Raw genomic sequence first — 14,313 nt, forward strand, 5'->3', positions numbered from 1 at the left:
AAATTGTGAGTTCCTGGAGGACAGGGATTGTGTTTCACCACTTATTTTTTGTATCTCCATTTGTTTCTCCAAAGTGCCTGGCCACATAGTAGGTACTTAATAAATGTTTATTGATTCATTATTGATTGATTTAAAATGTTTGGAGTAAAAGATCTCCCAGTTCTCTCTCAGCTGTAAGTTCTCTAATTATAGCACTGTATATTTTTTCATTGAATTCTATGAACTCTTACAGTACCACAACCCAGGTCATAATTTCTTTCCCAAGTTGCTTCTTTTTTAGGATGAATGGACTCTAAAATTTTATAAAAGCAGTTGAAAAGGCATGAACATTTGTTAACCCGTACAATACTGAAGTGTTCCTCCTACCAAGAAGATCCAATTAGACCAAGAAGAAAAAAAGCTTTTTTAAACAAATTAATTCCAGTTCCAATTGGAACCTTTTGGCATTATAAGTCATGAGTCATCTTTATTTTATTAAATGACAAAAATAAGTCAATCATTTTGTGTGTGTCAGAATAATTTTGAAATAATACCTGTGTGAAGTATAACTGCTCATTTTCCAAAGCAGAATTATTAAATATGGCAAAGTTTTAGAAAAAAAATTATTTCAAAAATAAATTTTAAAATATGAAAAGCAAAACAGCTGACACTGTGCAGAAGGCTATATATGTAATATGTACATTATATGCATATATGTAAATGTAAACTACTGGAGAGCTAAAGAAGATTACAGTGGACAATGATAGCACATAGCTCAGGGTAAGAGCACAGTTGACAACATTGTTTTGTCAGACTTTAACATGTCACATCAAAAATAGTGGCGTGATTTTAAACAATACACATTTTCTTTCTACAGATTTTCTTTTAGATACTGACCTCAGCACAAAGGAGTACTAAACTATTATTGTTCTGTTCTCTGAAAAAGAAATGTAGGAATGACTTTAAATCTATTTTTGTATGCTGCTGATGGGAGCCCATTCAGCATGAAAAATTATATGGAGAGAAGAATACCTTTGGCTCTGGAGTGGGGTGGAAAATATGTATTAGAAAAATATATAAGAAAATACAAGGTATCATTCTGTTAGGGTTTCTTGTGATTATTTTATAGTTTTCATGTGAATTTAGACAGCTCCTTTAGGCTACATACTAAGCTTCCTGTCTCTTTTGTTGTCTTTCCATCCTAACAGGTATAAGTCAATAGCTTTTGCAGGTCTAATTTGGAAGTAGAGTAAGATACATTTATGGTCAGATTATGAGGGCCTTAGTTCACTCATTTTTTTTGTTAATTTAAAAAATACCTTCTCCCTCCCCTTTGTTTACTATTTGTAATTTTTCATCAAATTCAAAGTATGACCACAAAATGAGTATATGGAAGGAAATTTTTTTTGAAACTTTTTTTTCTTTTCTCTTTTTTTTTAAGGCAATTGGGGTTAAGTGACTTGCCCAGGGTCACACAGCTAGTAAATGTCACCACCTAGCTGCCCTGTAGAAGGAAATTTTTAACAGTCAACTATTCTCTTGATTAACTTATTATAAATAAAATCATTGTTACTGGATATTCATTAGTCTTTAAATGAAAATATGTTTTCAGATTTAAATAAAATGCAGGACAAAAACTATCATATGACAAGCATTTATTTTTTAAACATTCAAATGCACCAACTCTTTTGCACTAATAAAATCTTTTAAAAGACATTTTATATCTTTTGAGATATAGTTTAATACTTTTTAAAAATCTCTTAAATGAGAGCTAGTATATGCAACTCCATGGGCTAAATGACTCAAGCTCTAAACTTTTATCTGAATCTATGGAGCTTGGATATAAATTAAAAAGACCACAGCTATGGGGAGAAGACCTATACTGTAAAGGCCTTTCTGCATAGATTATGAACATCATAACTCAATAATTTTTTTTCAAAACTATGGTTATAATTGGACCCAATGGGGATCTCTTTCTTTGATCAAATCACAGTAACTGTGACTTTACACTGGAAAATGTCACTACTGTGAAGGTTTATCACCTGTAGAGCCAGTCTTTTCTCTGATGCTGTGTTCCTTTCTCATTAGCATTATTCAAAGTTTAGTTGTTAATTAGGTTGACACTTCAATTACAATCATCATCTACAAGAACAGTCATAACTTGATTGCATAAAAAAAAACCCAAAAAAAATTTTTCTTTATATTCATTCAAAAGGAAGGAATGAAACTATTTTGGCTATAGGATGGTTTATGAGGGCAAGAATACACCTACCTTATTTAAAAAACAAACTTGATTTTGTGCATTTTTTTCCTATCAATTTAAAAATAATTGAACTACTTTAATTATTTCTCTGGGAGGTAATGATGAGTAATGGAATATGAATGTACATATTTTCCAAGTGGACAGACCTAAATTTCCATGCTTTCTAAGTATTTTAACGTTGCACAATTTGAAAAAAAAGAGGATGGAATGAGTTAGAGGGTGAATAAACCTATCTCCTCTCATATTTCATTTTTTATTAGGTTTAGGTAAGAAATTTTACTTTTTAAAGTATCATAAGTATCTTCTAAAATATGTAAAACTTGAATTTTGAATCATCAAGCCAAATAAGATTGATAAACCTCAGAAATCGGGCAAAAAATTAGGTGTTGTTTTGTCTTATAAGGGGTACTTTGAAAATAAAAGCATGAGAAATGCCATAAAGACAATTATAATGAAAACCTCCCATCCATCCTAAGTAACAGATAATGGTTGACCAAATGCTTGGGTAGAAATTATACATGCTAATAAGGCATTAAAAAAATCTTAAAATCAAGTAAATGGTAAGTAAACCTTGGGGGCCCTTAACAAATAACCTTACGTACATAAATGAAAGATGCCCAACTGGCTTTATCTCAAACAAGCAGGCACATGTTATGATTGCTAAAATCTTTCTGAAAAGTGGCTCACAAGCAGTTTACTGTAAAATAATTAAAGATTATTTATGTCAAGAGGCCTTGGGAAAAAAAAAAGAGAGCATAAACCAATTTACATTAGCACTTTACCATCATCTCCTGCTTTCCTTTCAATTAACGAACCAGCAGGTGCTCTCTACAGTTAAAAAGATAAGCTATCAAAGAGGAGGATGATTTTTTTGGCTGACCTGCAGACACTGTGGTTTGCCTGCTGATTGGGTTCATACCTTGCTGTACCAATTTCTGAGGTGTTAATTTAACTGTTCCTCTCTGTCACACAGGTCTCGGCCTTGAAAAATAAACTGAAGAAGCAGTCTACAGCTACGGGTGATGGAGTAGCTAGAGCCTTTCTTAGGGCTCAGGCTGCTTTGTTTGGATCCTACAGAGATGCATTGAGATACAAACCTGTAAGCATTTCTCCCTTATTTCAATTTGTTTGAAATGGAGAGAAGTATGTACCCCATTCACACCTGAAAAAAGATTTGGGGTTGGTGTTTTTAGTGTTCTTTTTTAAAGAAAGATCATTTTGCACTCCCTTTCTATTATTTATTTTGGGTCCTAAAATTAATACATTTTCATGAATGTTAAGCAGTTTCTCAGTACTTCATTATTTACCCTTAAATTAGTATTTCTCTTCATTTCCATTATTGTAGTCTTCATTATTCCTAAAAATGCGACCTAGAACTGATTCATAAGTTGTATTAAGCTATTTTAAAGTACTTACCAATCCTCATTAAAATAGAGAAATGAAAGTAAATAACAATTGGACTTAAAAGATTATTTAGTTCTAAAAGTATAATAGGTGAAAATAATAGGAAAAACATTTTCTGTCAAATATTATAAAGTGAAATCTTTCATGTTAGTGATCTTCTTGTCCTCTCCGATACATTATAACATTCAAGAGTGTATTATTCTTAGTTTATTTTATATGTCTAATTGGTGTCTTTTTTAAAATTACAGATTACAAATAACCATAACATTTTGTCCTTTTTTTGAATAGATAGAGAATGAAATATATTGCATCTTAGTTCTTTCATCTGGAGAGTATCAAGTTATTATAATCTAATGATAGTCTGTGATTAAGTGAAGAAGTTAGCATTATGTTATGTATTATATCCTTCAGTAACAGTTTAATAAGTATTTGTGGAGTTGAGTTTAGTTTGCATTAATTAAAACAATACTTAGCATGTGCAGAGGAGAGTAAGTGGCCAAACACAATAAACTACTTGTAGTTTAGTCAAGTTGTAAGGTTCCATTTATGCTTTAAGAGAAGTACAAAGTTGTCCTTTTGTTCTCTTCATTTGTAATGATTGATTTACATTGGTTAAACTTCCTTAGAGATAATGGTAATAGCCTATGTTGTCATCTATTCTTTTATCAATTTTCTATTTTTTGGCATCGGTAATGTTTGTTTAAATAAGTCAGATTGGACTTATCTCAATTGTGTGTCCTATCTCACTTTTATTCACCTCAATCACTACTTCTGTTCCCCCTACAAATGCTAGTACCTTCTCCTCTAAGGGCCACATTCCATCTACTTTGTATGTGTTGTGTATGTGTGTTTTTATATAAAGTTCCTTGAGGGTCAGAACTGTTATTGCTTTTTCTTTTTATCCCCAATACTTAGCATAATGCCAGTAAAAGCTTAATAAGTGCTTGGTGTAGATGTTTATTATTGTTCTAATCAGTCTTTCATGTCTGTTTGAATGTGTTTTATTTTTATGATGTTATTGTGAGTCAATATTCACTATCCAGCACCTCCTCTTCCCCTTCTTGAAGAAAAAGGTGTGTATAAGCATGAAGCCTACTACATGATATATTGGGATGAAACTTCTGTCTATAAGCCTTTGGCTGCTTTCATTTCTTGCTTCTCAACCATGTTTTCAAACATACTTTTTTTTTTCACTGCTTTCCTATGTTCAACTTTTTACTAAAAGCATGAAGTATTAAAAAGTATATCTTGATTGAGTTCAAAAGGCCATATTTTTCATATAATTTCTGTACTTCTTAATCCTCTCTGTGTTTCAGACAGAAGTCATCTTCACAGTGGTCTTTATGCAGATAGGTATTATGCAAATGATGATGCCAACTCCTTTATTTGCCTCTCCAAAGGAGAACCAATGAGCCGTCCCTCTATTAGTTGCAACTTTGGTCTTCTAATTTCATTTATAAAGAGAAAGCTTAGTTTCATATTATTCAGTTCCTCCAATATAATATCTATTTAGTCATGACCAGTAAGCTTATATTTATATCACAAGCAACAGTTAATGTTTATACATGGTTTTAAAAACTGTATAATTATCTGGCCCTTTGCCACCTTGTTTGCTGCTCTGCCTGTATCACTACTAAAGTAGAAGAAGGGCTCAGAGGACTGAGTGCCAAGTTGTGTTTTTCCTTTGTTTCTAGAGATTTGACATAGCCAAACAGTTCATTACCAAATAACTAGCCTATTTAGTGATTAGCATCTCCCAACTTAATTATTTTGATCCTTGGAATACAGATGCAATCTATTCTTTCAATTGTGGTCAAAGCCTTTCCAGAATAAGAGAACGTGCCAGAGCTTATGCTCTCCTTATGTAACCTATTCTGTGTGAGTGAAGACTGTAACAATGAAAAAGGCATAGTCCTTGCCCTCAAGGATTTTAAAATCTGGCATGAGAAATGAAATGTTCATAACTGTCACGTGACAACATGCATAAAGTACAATATGAGAAGTGTGAATAAAGTGCAATAGTATTCAACAGGAATAAAATCACTTTTGGTAAGAAGTGATTGGAAAAGGTTTGTAATGGAAGAGATGCCATTTAAATTGAGCCTTGATTGGTAGAGTTTCACTTGGCAAAGATATGGGAAGATGTCATTCTTGGTATATGAAACATCATGAGGAAAGGCATAGAGATTGGGAAGGGTGAGTAGTAGAATTTGGGTACAGTGTATAATCAAGAAGAGGCGTAGTGTATGATAAACTTGGGGAAAAAAAGTTACAAATACATTATGGCAGTTCTTAAATACCAAGTTTAATTTGGTAGGCATTGGAGAGCTTTTGAAGGTTTTTTATTTAGCTTAGGGATGGAATATTATCTGAACTTCACTTTAGGAAGACCATTCTAGCAGTTTGGCATCCCAAATCTCTTAACAATTTGATTTCAGCCTTTCCACGCTTATTTCATAAACTCCGCATCCTGTCTCTTGACTTCATACCTGTAAAACCCTCCTTCCTTATTTCTGTCTCTTGCAATCTCTAGCATCATCCAAAGCTTAACTCATGGGAAACATCCTATGTGAGACTTTTCTCTGATCTCTCAGTCATTAATGAGCTCTCCCTACTCAGATAGTTTAGTATATCCTTACCCATTGACATGTTCTTTCCACTCAGTTTAATAATCACTGCTTGGAGGCAGGAATTTTTTTTTTTTTGCTTTGTCTTTGCATTCTCCATGTCTAACACATCTTGCACTCAGTAGACATTTAATAAATGTTGATTGGATGGGATTGGATTGGAAAAGATAGCCTGGGGATTGTAAGAATAGCAGAAGTACTTAGTGTAGTCTGGGTGACCAGTAAGAGGGTCTTAGTAACAGGTAGGAATTCATTGTAACCAAATTTTAAGTAATAATCTTTACTTTTTTCCCTAAATTCAGTTTCATCTGAATTTTAAATAGATTTTGCTTAAGAGTTAGTGTGTATCATTTTATGTCAAAATGAGTTCATATAAATAAATTACTTTAAAAGGTGCATGTAATTTCCTACTGAGTATGCTAACTAACCCATTAAAAGAGGAAAATTCTAGTGTAATTATTGTAAAAACAATTAGTGTCTTGTTAAGGTATTTTATTTGTCCCAAGTATAAAGTTTCTGCTCTTCAGCATAAAACCTCTGTTGAATTTTGATTAAATAGGCTTTGAAGGTAGATTTTTTAAAGTAGCTTATAGATCAGTATTAAAGGAATTATTATATTGATGTGTTGCTATTTGCCTTTTTAAAACATTTCAATTTATTATTTATTGTTTACTTTTTTCTTTTCAAATTTTGAGTTTCAAATTCTCTCCCTCTCTTTCACCCCTTCCCACATCCACTGAGAAGGCAAGCAATATGTTGTCTATTATACATGTGAAATCCTGTAGTACATATTTCCATGTTAGCCATATTTCCAAAAAAAGGCAAGAGAACTAAAGAAACTAAGAAAATTATACTTCAGTTTGCAGAGTTCATCAGTTCTCTCTCTGGAGGTGGATAGCATTTTTTTTGATATGTTCTTTGGAATTTTCTTGGATCGTTGTAGCCAAGTCTTTCACAGTTGATTGCTCTTACTGTGCATAGTGATCTTCCAGTTCTTACTTTGGATCAGTTCATATAGTTGTTGCCGGTTTTTCTGAAACCACCCCCCTGCCTTGTCATTTCTTCTAGCATAGTAGTACTCCATCACAATCACACAACTGTTTAGCCATTCCCCAACTGATGAACATCTTCTTGATTTCCAGTTCTTTCCTACTGAAAAAAAGAACTCTCATAAATATTTTTGTTCATATGGGTCCTTTTCCTTTTTCTTTGATCTTTTTGGGATATAGACCTAGTAGTAGTATTACAGGGTATGCACAGTATTATAGCCTTTTCAACATAATTCTCAGTTGTTCTATAGAATAGTTGGACCAGTATACTTCTCTACCAGTAGTTCATTAGTGTACCTATTTTTCCCTCACCCCCTCCCTGTTTTTTAAATAAGAAAAATGTTCATACAGATTTCCTTTAAATTATTGCAACTCTACCTTTTATTCATTTTAATTGAGATTCACAGGTGAAGTTAAAATTATTTAATTGTAGAACTTTAATTCCTGAAGGGAACTTAGAAATCATGTAGTTCAACTCCTTTATTTTCTAGATTAATAAAATAAATTCCAAAGAGATAAAAATGACTTTCCCAAGGTTATAACATGATTTAAGTGATTTTGGAGTATCTTTATTTTGAATAGGCCAGCCTTTAAATAAACAAACCACATACGTGCCACTATTGTAACTGTATTTTTTTTTTTTTAACCCGAGAAAGAATTTAAGGTTATCTACAACCATATTTATTTCAGGCACATCGAAACAGAACCAAAGAGTTCCAAAAACTTGACCTGGTTCACACAGATCGTTAGAAGTAAATGTGAGAGTAAAAGAATTAGGGTCTTATAATAACTCTGATTTTTCCTGTTCTGTAACTCTTTCCACTGCACTGTATAATGATGGTATTTGAAAAGTCATTTCAAAATCCTGCTGAAAGACTTACCAAAGGCATTCAATAGAAAGAATTCCTATCAGTTTTTAAATACCTTACTCTTGCCTCTACTCTCTCCAGACTTCACCTTCTCTTTTGCTGCATTGCCTCCTCAGGAAACCTCTGCCCTCGAGCTCGCCTTTCCTGTTTGTGATTACCTCTCCGTGACCACCATTTTGGAAGGGACACCAGCTATGTTTCACCTTACCTTTGAGGTCTTTTCTCAGATTTGAGCTAAGGGCTCTGCTGGTTCCACTTCTGAGAATTCTCAGACCCAGCTCTGAGGTATTTTCTGACCCATTTAAAGATATGATCCTGACCAATTCTGCTTATACAAAGTACAATCTCTTGTGTGAAATATTCATCTCTATCTCATGAGAAAGCAGAATTCATATTTCCATCAGCCAAATCACAGCTAGGCCAAAAACATTTGTCCATAATCACTAATTCTAGGTATTAGTATTTTTAAAACTCAAAGGCCTCATAACAGTCAGCAAATTAGAAACTGTCATTTTTACTCAGTCATTTTTATTTACTCTGTCTTTTCTCTCTGGGTTCCCTTCTCAGTGTCTTTCTCACACCTGTCTTTTTTCTGTCCCTTTCATTAATAAAATTGTTCATGTAAGAAAGGGTTACCATATTATAAAAACATAGAGCATACTAGGTAATAAAAGACTCTAATAATTATATCAGTATTTTCTTGTCTTTCCTGAAAATATTAGTATCTTCACATATTTTTTCTTAGTGATTTAACCAACAAAAATCTTATCCACTTATAGAATAGTAAGGGGTAGGTGTTTAGGAAGGAAAAGGAGTTCAATAGTTACAGATTGTGGAACAGTGGCTGTGATAGATTTTGTGTATGTATATACTCATATGAATATAATATACATAATTATAGTAACTTTTAGTCCTATTGATTGGATCATAGGATCAGAAAATTTAGAGTTACAGGGGGTGAGATTATCTCAGGGGTGAGGACCCCTGAATCCCACCCTCTCCTTCCCCACCCCTGCCACCCCATGTGGAAATCAGACAGTGATGTTTTTTAAAATATCTGTCAGTTTCAGAAACTTTTTAGACAGTCTGTCAGATTTTGAACAGTTTCTGTTACACTTAACATTTTAATAATGTATCTAGAAAGACCATAAAAATAAACTAGTTGTATTATTTTTCATTTTTAATGTAATTTTTACTGCTAGTCTAATTTCTTTTCTGTTAAATCTAATTTCTTCCAGGCTTTGTCTTTTGACCTATTCTAACTTAATAAACTGACATCTGAGAAATATATTTGTGGTAGGGTGAATATCATTTTTTTAAATAATAAGTTTTTCCCATCTCTATAATAACTCTTCAGAATGCTATAAAAACAAACTGCATGGAGACCAAAAGAAAGTTAGGATGGCAGAATACTATCTAGTAAAAACATCACTAGTCATGAACTGGGAGGTAACTCTCAGCAAATGACTTTATTCATGAAAGTATGAAATTAGGTCCTTAGCTAAGAGGATAGGGGAAGGATTACTTTCTGAGGTTTGAGGAATGGATTAATCAGTAAGCATTTATTATGAATCTATAGTTCGAAGCACTATTATACCTGTCATATATACAAATAACAAATAAAAATGAAACAATCTCTTTTCTTAAGGAGCTATTTTCTAATGGAGGAACAATAAGTACATATATACAGAAAAATTTTAGAAGAATAAATACAAATAAATAGGGCATCTAAGTGCACAGTGAATAGAGTGCCATACCTAGAGTCAGAAAGACCCTTTTTTCTGAGTTCAGATCTGGCCTCAGATGCTTACTAGCTGTGTTACCCTGGGCAAGTCAATTAACCCTGTTTGCCTCAGTTTCCTCACCTGTAAAATGATCTGGAGAAGGAAATGGCAAACCATCCCAGTATCTTTGTCAAGAAAACCCCAAATGGGGTCACGAAGAGTCAGACATAACTGAAAAACAACTAACCAACAAAACAACTACAAATAAGTGTAAGTGAAAGTTTGGAAGTTCTGTTGTGGTCTGTGGGATATAGAACTGATTAGGGGGATAGAATTGTCTTGTAGTAGCGAGGGTCCAGTTGAAATTAGATAACCTAAATTTGTAGTGGACCCAGTCAGCTCTGTTATACCACTTCTTTCAACCCTGTTTAGCAGTATGTGAGCAGAAATAAAGGAGTCAGTTTGTAATAGTAACCCAGGATTTAAAGCAATAGAAAAAAGTAAGGCATGAAACTTTTAGGCCATGTGGACAGACAGGCATAAGGCCTCCTCTGGGAGTTGTTTAGGGCATGCCAGTAGACACAGTGTAGGCTACCAATGACCTACTAATTTGCCAATAGCATTTTCTCAGTTCTTAGCTTCTGGTGGGATTGGACACTGAACACCACAGTCTTGAAATGCTCATCCCTTCAGTTTCATGGCATTGCACTGTCCTGGTTCTCTTACCTCTATGTTTCTTCTTTGCTTCCTTTGCTACCTTCACTTGTAGTTTCTTTTTGGGGGGGTAGGGGGGAGGGCTCAGGGGGCAATCAGAGTTGGGTGACTTGCCCAGGGTCACATAGCTAATATGTGGCTGAAGTCAGCTTTGAACTCAGGTCCTGTTGACTCCAGGGCAAGTGCTCTGTCCACTAAGCCACCTAGCTGCCCACACACATACACACACACACAGTTGTAGTTTCTTAAATGTTGGTATTCCTTTAGATAGTGGATCTCATTTTTTCTCCCTTTTCTTCCTTCCTTAACAATCTCATCTACCTGAGGCAACAACAATGACTTCCACACAGTGATCTCCCAGATCAGCATTTCATAGTGATTACAGTACTATACTTGTGATCAGGAAGACCTGGGTTCAAATCATTTACCTAACGTTGGCTTTGTGACAGTGGACACTTAACTTCTCTGAACTTCAGTTCCCTCATTTGTAAAAATTGAGATGATGACAAAACCTTCCTCATAGAGTTGTTGTGGGCATCAAATGAGATAAAGTATGGCACTTTACAAATTTAAAATGCCTTTGGAATGTCTATTATAATTTTCTCTGGTACTGACTTTTTTCCCAAGCTCCACTTCCATATTTTCTAACAGAATGGTAGACATCTCTGCCCAGCTATCCCAACATCATCACAAATTCAACAATTCAGAACAAGGTCATCACCACTGCACCCAAACTAATTTTTTAATTATGCTTTTCTGAAGTCTTTCTTCTTATCAACCATGCCAGAAACCTTTTGAATTCTCTTTTAACTCCTGCTGTCCCTAACAGTCCATCCTATCAGTTCTACCTCCAAAATATCTTATGTAAATCCTTTCCTTGTGTTCAGACCCTTATTAAGTTGTTCTGTTCACAATCATTTATTAAGAACTTACTATGTGTCATGTGCTGTGCTAAGAGTGGGGAATACAAATACAAACAAAAAGAGCAGTAGTACTTGCCCTCAAGGAACACAGATTCTAATGGGGAAAGACAGCACATGAAAGAAAGGTGAAAAGTGGGGTTGGGGGTGGTGGTAGAAGGTATCCAGTACAGGAAGCAAGAGGAGTATAGATTGCAACCTGGTGAGAAATGAAGAAATAGCTGATCTGGGCACCCTCATTACAAGGAGATTCCAAGAGCAGCCATCCAATGGGGGGGGGGGGGGCAGAGGGGCTGAGGATACTTGGGAGGTGTGAATTCCTATGCTGAGGTAATCTTCCAGGATGAAGTTTTCTGGGACATGGTGGAGAAATTTGGAGTACAACCTAATGAGAATTATCTCAGCAAATCAATTGCAGTAGACTCCTAAAGGGGTCAATCAGTAAACATTTATTAAGTGCCTATTATGTGCCAAGCACTATATGAAATGTTGGGATACAAAAAGAGGCAAAAGACAGTCCTCGCCCTCAAGGAGATCACAGTCTAATGGGGGAGACAACAAGCAAACAAATATGTGTAAATTAAATGCAAGATAAATAGGAAATAATTAAAAGAGAGAAGGCACTAGAATTAAGAGGGGGTGGTAAAGACTTCTTATAGGAAATGGGATTTTAGTTGGAACTTAAAGGTAACCACTTTAAAGGAAGCTAATAAGTGGAGATGAGAAGGGAGAACAGTCCAGGCGTAGGGAACAGCCAGAGAAAGTACCTGGAGCCAAGAGATGGAGTGTGTCTAGTTAATGTAACAGTCAAGAAGTCAATATCACTAGATTTAAAAGTATGTGGCAAAGAGTCAAGTGTGATAAGACTGGAAAAGAAGAAGGGGGTCTAGGTTAAGTTGGGCTTTAAAGTCCAAACAGAGAACTTCGTATTGGATCCTGGAGGGGACAGGGAGCCACTGGAATTTATTGAATCAGAGTCGGGGTGGAGGTGAGAGGTGACGTGATTGGACCTACTCTTTAGGAAAATCACTTTAGTGACTGAATGGAGGATGGGGAGAGACTTAAAGCAGGAAGACTGACCAGCAGGCTATTTCAATAACCCAGGTATGAGGTGATGAGGGCCTGTACCAGTGTTGTCAGTGTCACAGGAGAGAAGGGGATGTATATGAGAGATGTTGCAAAGGTGAAACTCACAAGTCTTAGTAAAGGATTGGAATGAGAGAGAGTGAGGAGTAAAGAATGACTTGTGAACCTGAGGGACTGAGAGGATGGTGTTGCCCTGCGCAGTAATAGGGAAAGTAGGAAGGGGTGGTGCTTTGGGGGTTTTGGATATGTTTAATTTAAGATATGTATTGTACATCCATTTTTAGATATCTGAAAAATAGTTGGGAGATGTAAGATTGTAGGTTCACGGATAGGTTGAGGCAGGATATGTAGATTTGAGAATCATCAGTGTAGAGATAAGAATTAAATCCATGGGAGTCAATGAAATCACCAAGTGAAATAGTGCCCAGGAGAGAATGAAGAGAGTGAAGGAAAGAAAGTTAAAGTGTCATTTATTGTAGATGGCCTTTTAAAGTTTAGCTTCAAAAGGTAGAAGAGATATTGGGTGATAGTGGGGATGTAAGAATTAAGTGAGGGTTTTTTGAGGATGATGGAGACATGGTCATGTTTGTAGTCAGTAAGGAATGAGCCAGTAGACAAGAAGAGATTGCAAATAAGTGATAAAGTAAGGATTATAGATGGGGCAGTCTGTTGGAGGAGACAGGGATAGAATGGGATTGCTTAAGCAGGTAGAGGGATTAGTCTTGGGAAGGAGTACCTTACAGTCATCATGTGAGACAGGAGTGAAGGAGGAGATAGTGGTGGAAGGAATCTGAACAATAGGAGATAAGGAAGAGGAGAAAAGAGGAAAGTCACTGACAGTGGCCTTAATTTTTTTCTGTAAAATATGAGGGAAGATTCTCAGTTTAGAGGGTAAGGGAAGGGGGGGAGGTTTGAGAAAGGTTGAAAAGGTTTAGAAGAGCTGATGTAGAGAGTGAAATAGTGAGTTGATAAGGCAAGCATAGAAGAATTGTCTAGCAAGAGTGAGGGCCCAGTATTACTCTAAGGTATTTTTATAAGTACCAAATAATAATCAAGGCCTCCATGTCTTGGGACTAATCAGCCTGGTTTTCCACTATTTCTTCATACGTATCTTACTTTGAATCAAACTCACTCTCCTTCCAAGTAACCTCCTGACCCTTAGGTCAGGAGTTTGAATTTAGTCTTTGTATATTCCACAGCTCCTTAAATAGTACTTTTAAAATTTTTCTAAATATAATTCTGATTGAATAGATTTGCATTTTCCTATTTACACTGAAATGTAGATTGTCAGTGCAACTCATTAATTATTGTTTTACTTTTCTGCAGTATTATTTTAAATCTACTATCTCTCTTTATAAGTGTTGGATGGTCAAGGGCCTACTTAGGGAAGAAGTCTACAGATAGTGAGGGATCTGCCAGTGTCAGAATTGTGTGATGAGTTTTGAAGTACATGAATGGTAAGCAATGATAGACCCAGATAAAATTTGCACAGTTTGTATTTGCCACTGAAGCTATGCTAATTTAGTAGACTACTAGTTCTACTGTAAAGCAAATGTAAAAAAAAGAATAATTAGTAGATTAATGGAGTAAAATGTGAAGGCAGATGTAGGAAACAAATATCTGCTTAGAATTGGATTTGTAATCATGAAGAAGAGATAAACTTTCAAGTGAAGAGCCA

At 35.0% G+C, this 14,313-nt stretch overlaps 1 protein-coding gene across 4 annotated transcripts in view; it reads left to right on the forward strand.

The window, feature by feature from the left end:
• The window catches only part of DENND1B (DENN domain containing 1B), a 390,124-nt gene that overhangs the window by 266,978 nt on the left and 108,833 nt on the right, over positions 1 to 14,313 (forward strand). For all 4 annotated transcript variants that reach the window (XM_027843462.1, XM_027843459.1, XM_027843461.1 and 1 more), the window contains one exon: positions 3,216 to 3,341. In XM_027843462.1, the coding sequence (XP_027699263.1) occupies positions 3,216 to 3,341 (126 nt within the window). The remainder of the gene's footprint in view (positions 1 to 3,215; positions 3,342 to 14,313) is intronic.

Source organism: Vombatus ursinus, unplaced genomic scaffold, assembly GCF_900497805.2.
Source record: "Vombatus ursinus unplaced genomic scaffold, bare-nosed wombat genome assembly UNPS02014909.1, whole genome shotgun sequence".
NCBI lineage: Eukaryota > Metazoa > Chordata > Mammalia > Diprotodontia > Vombatidae > Vombatus > Vombatus ursinus.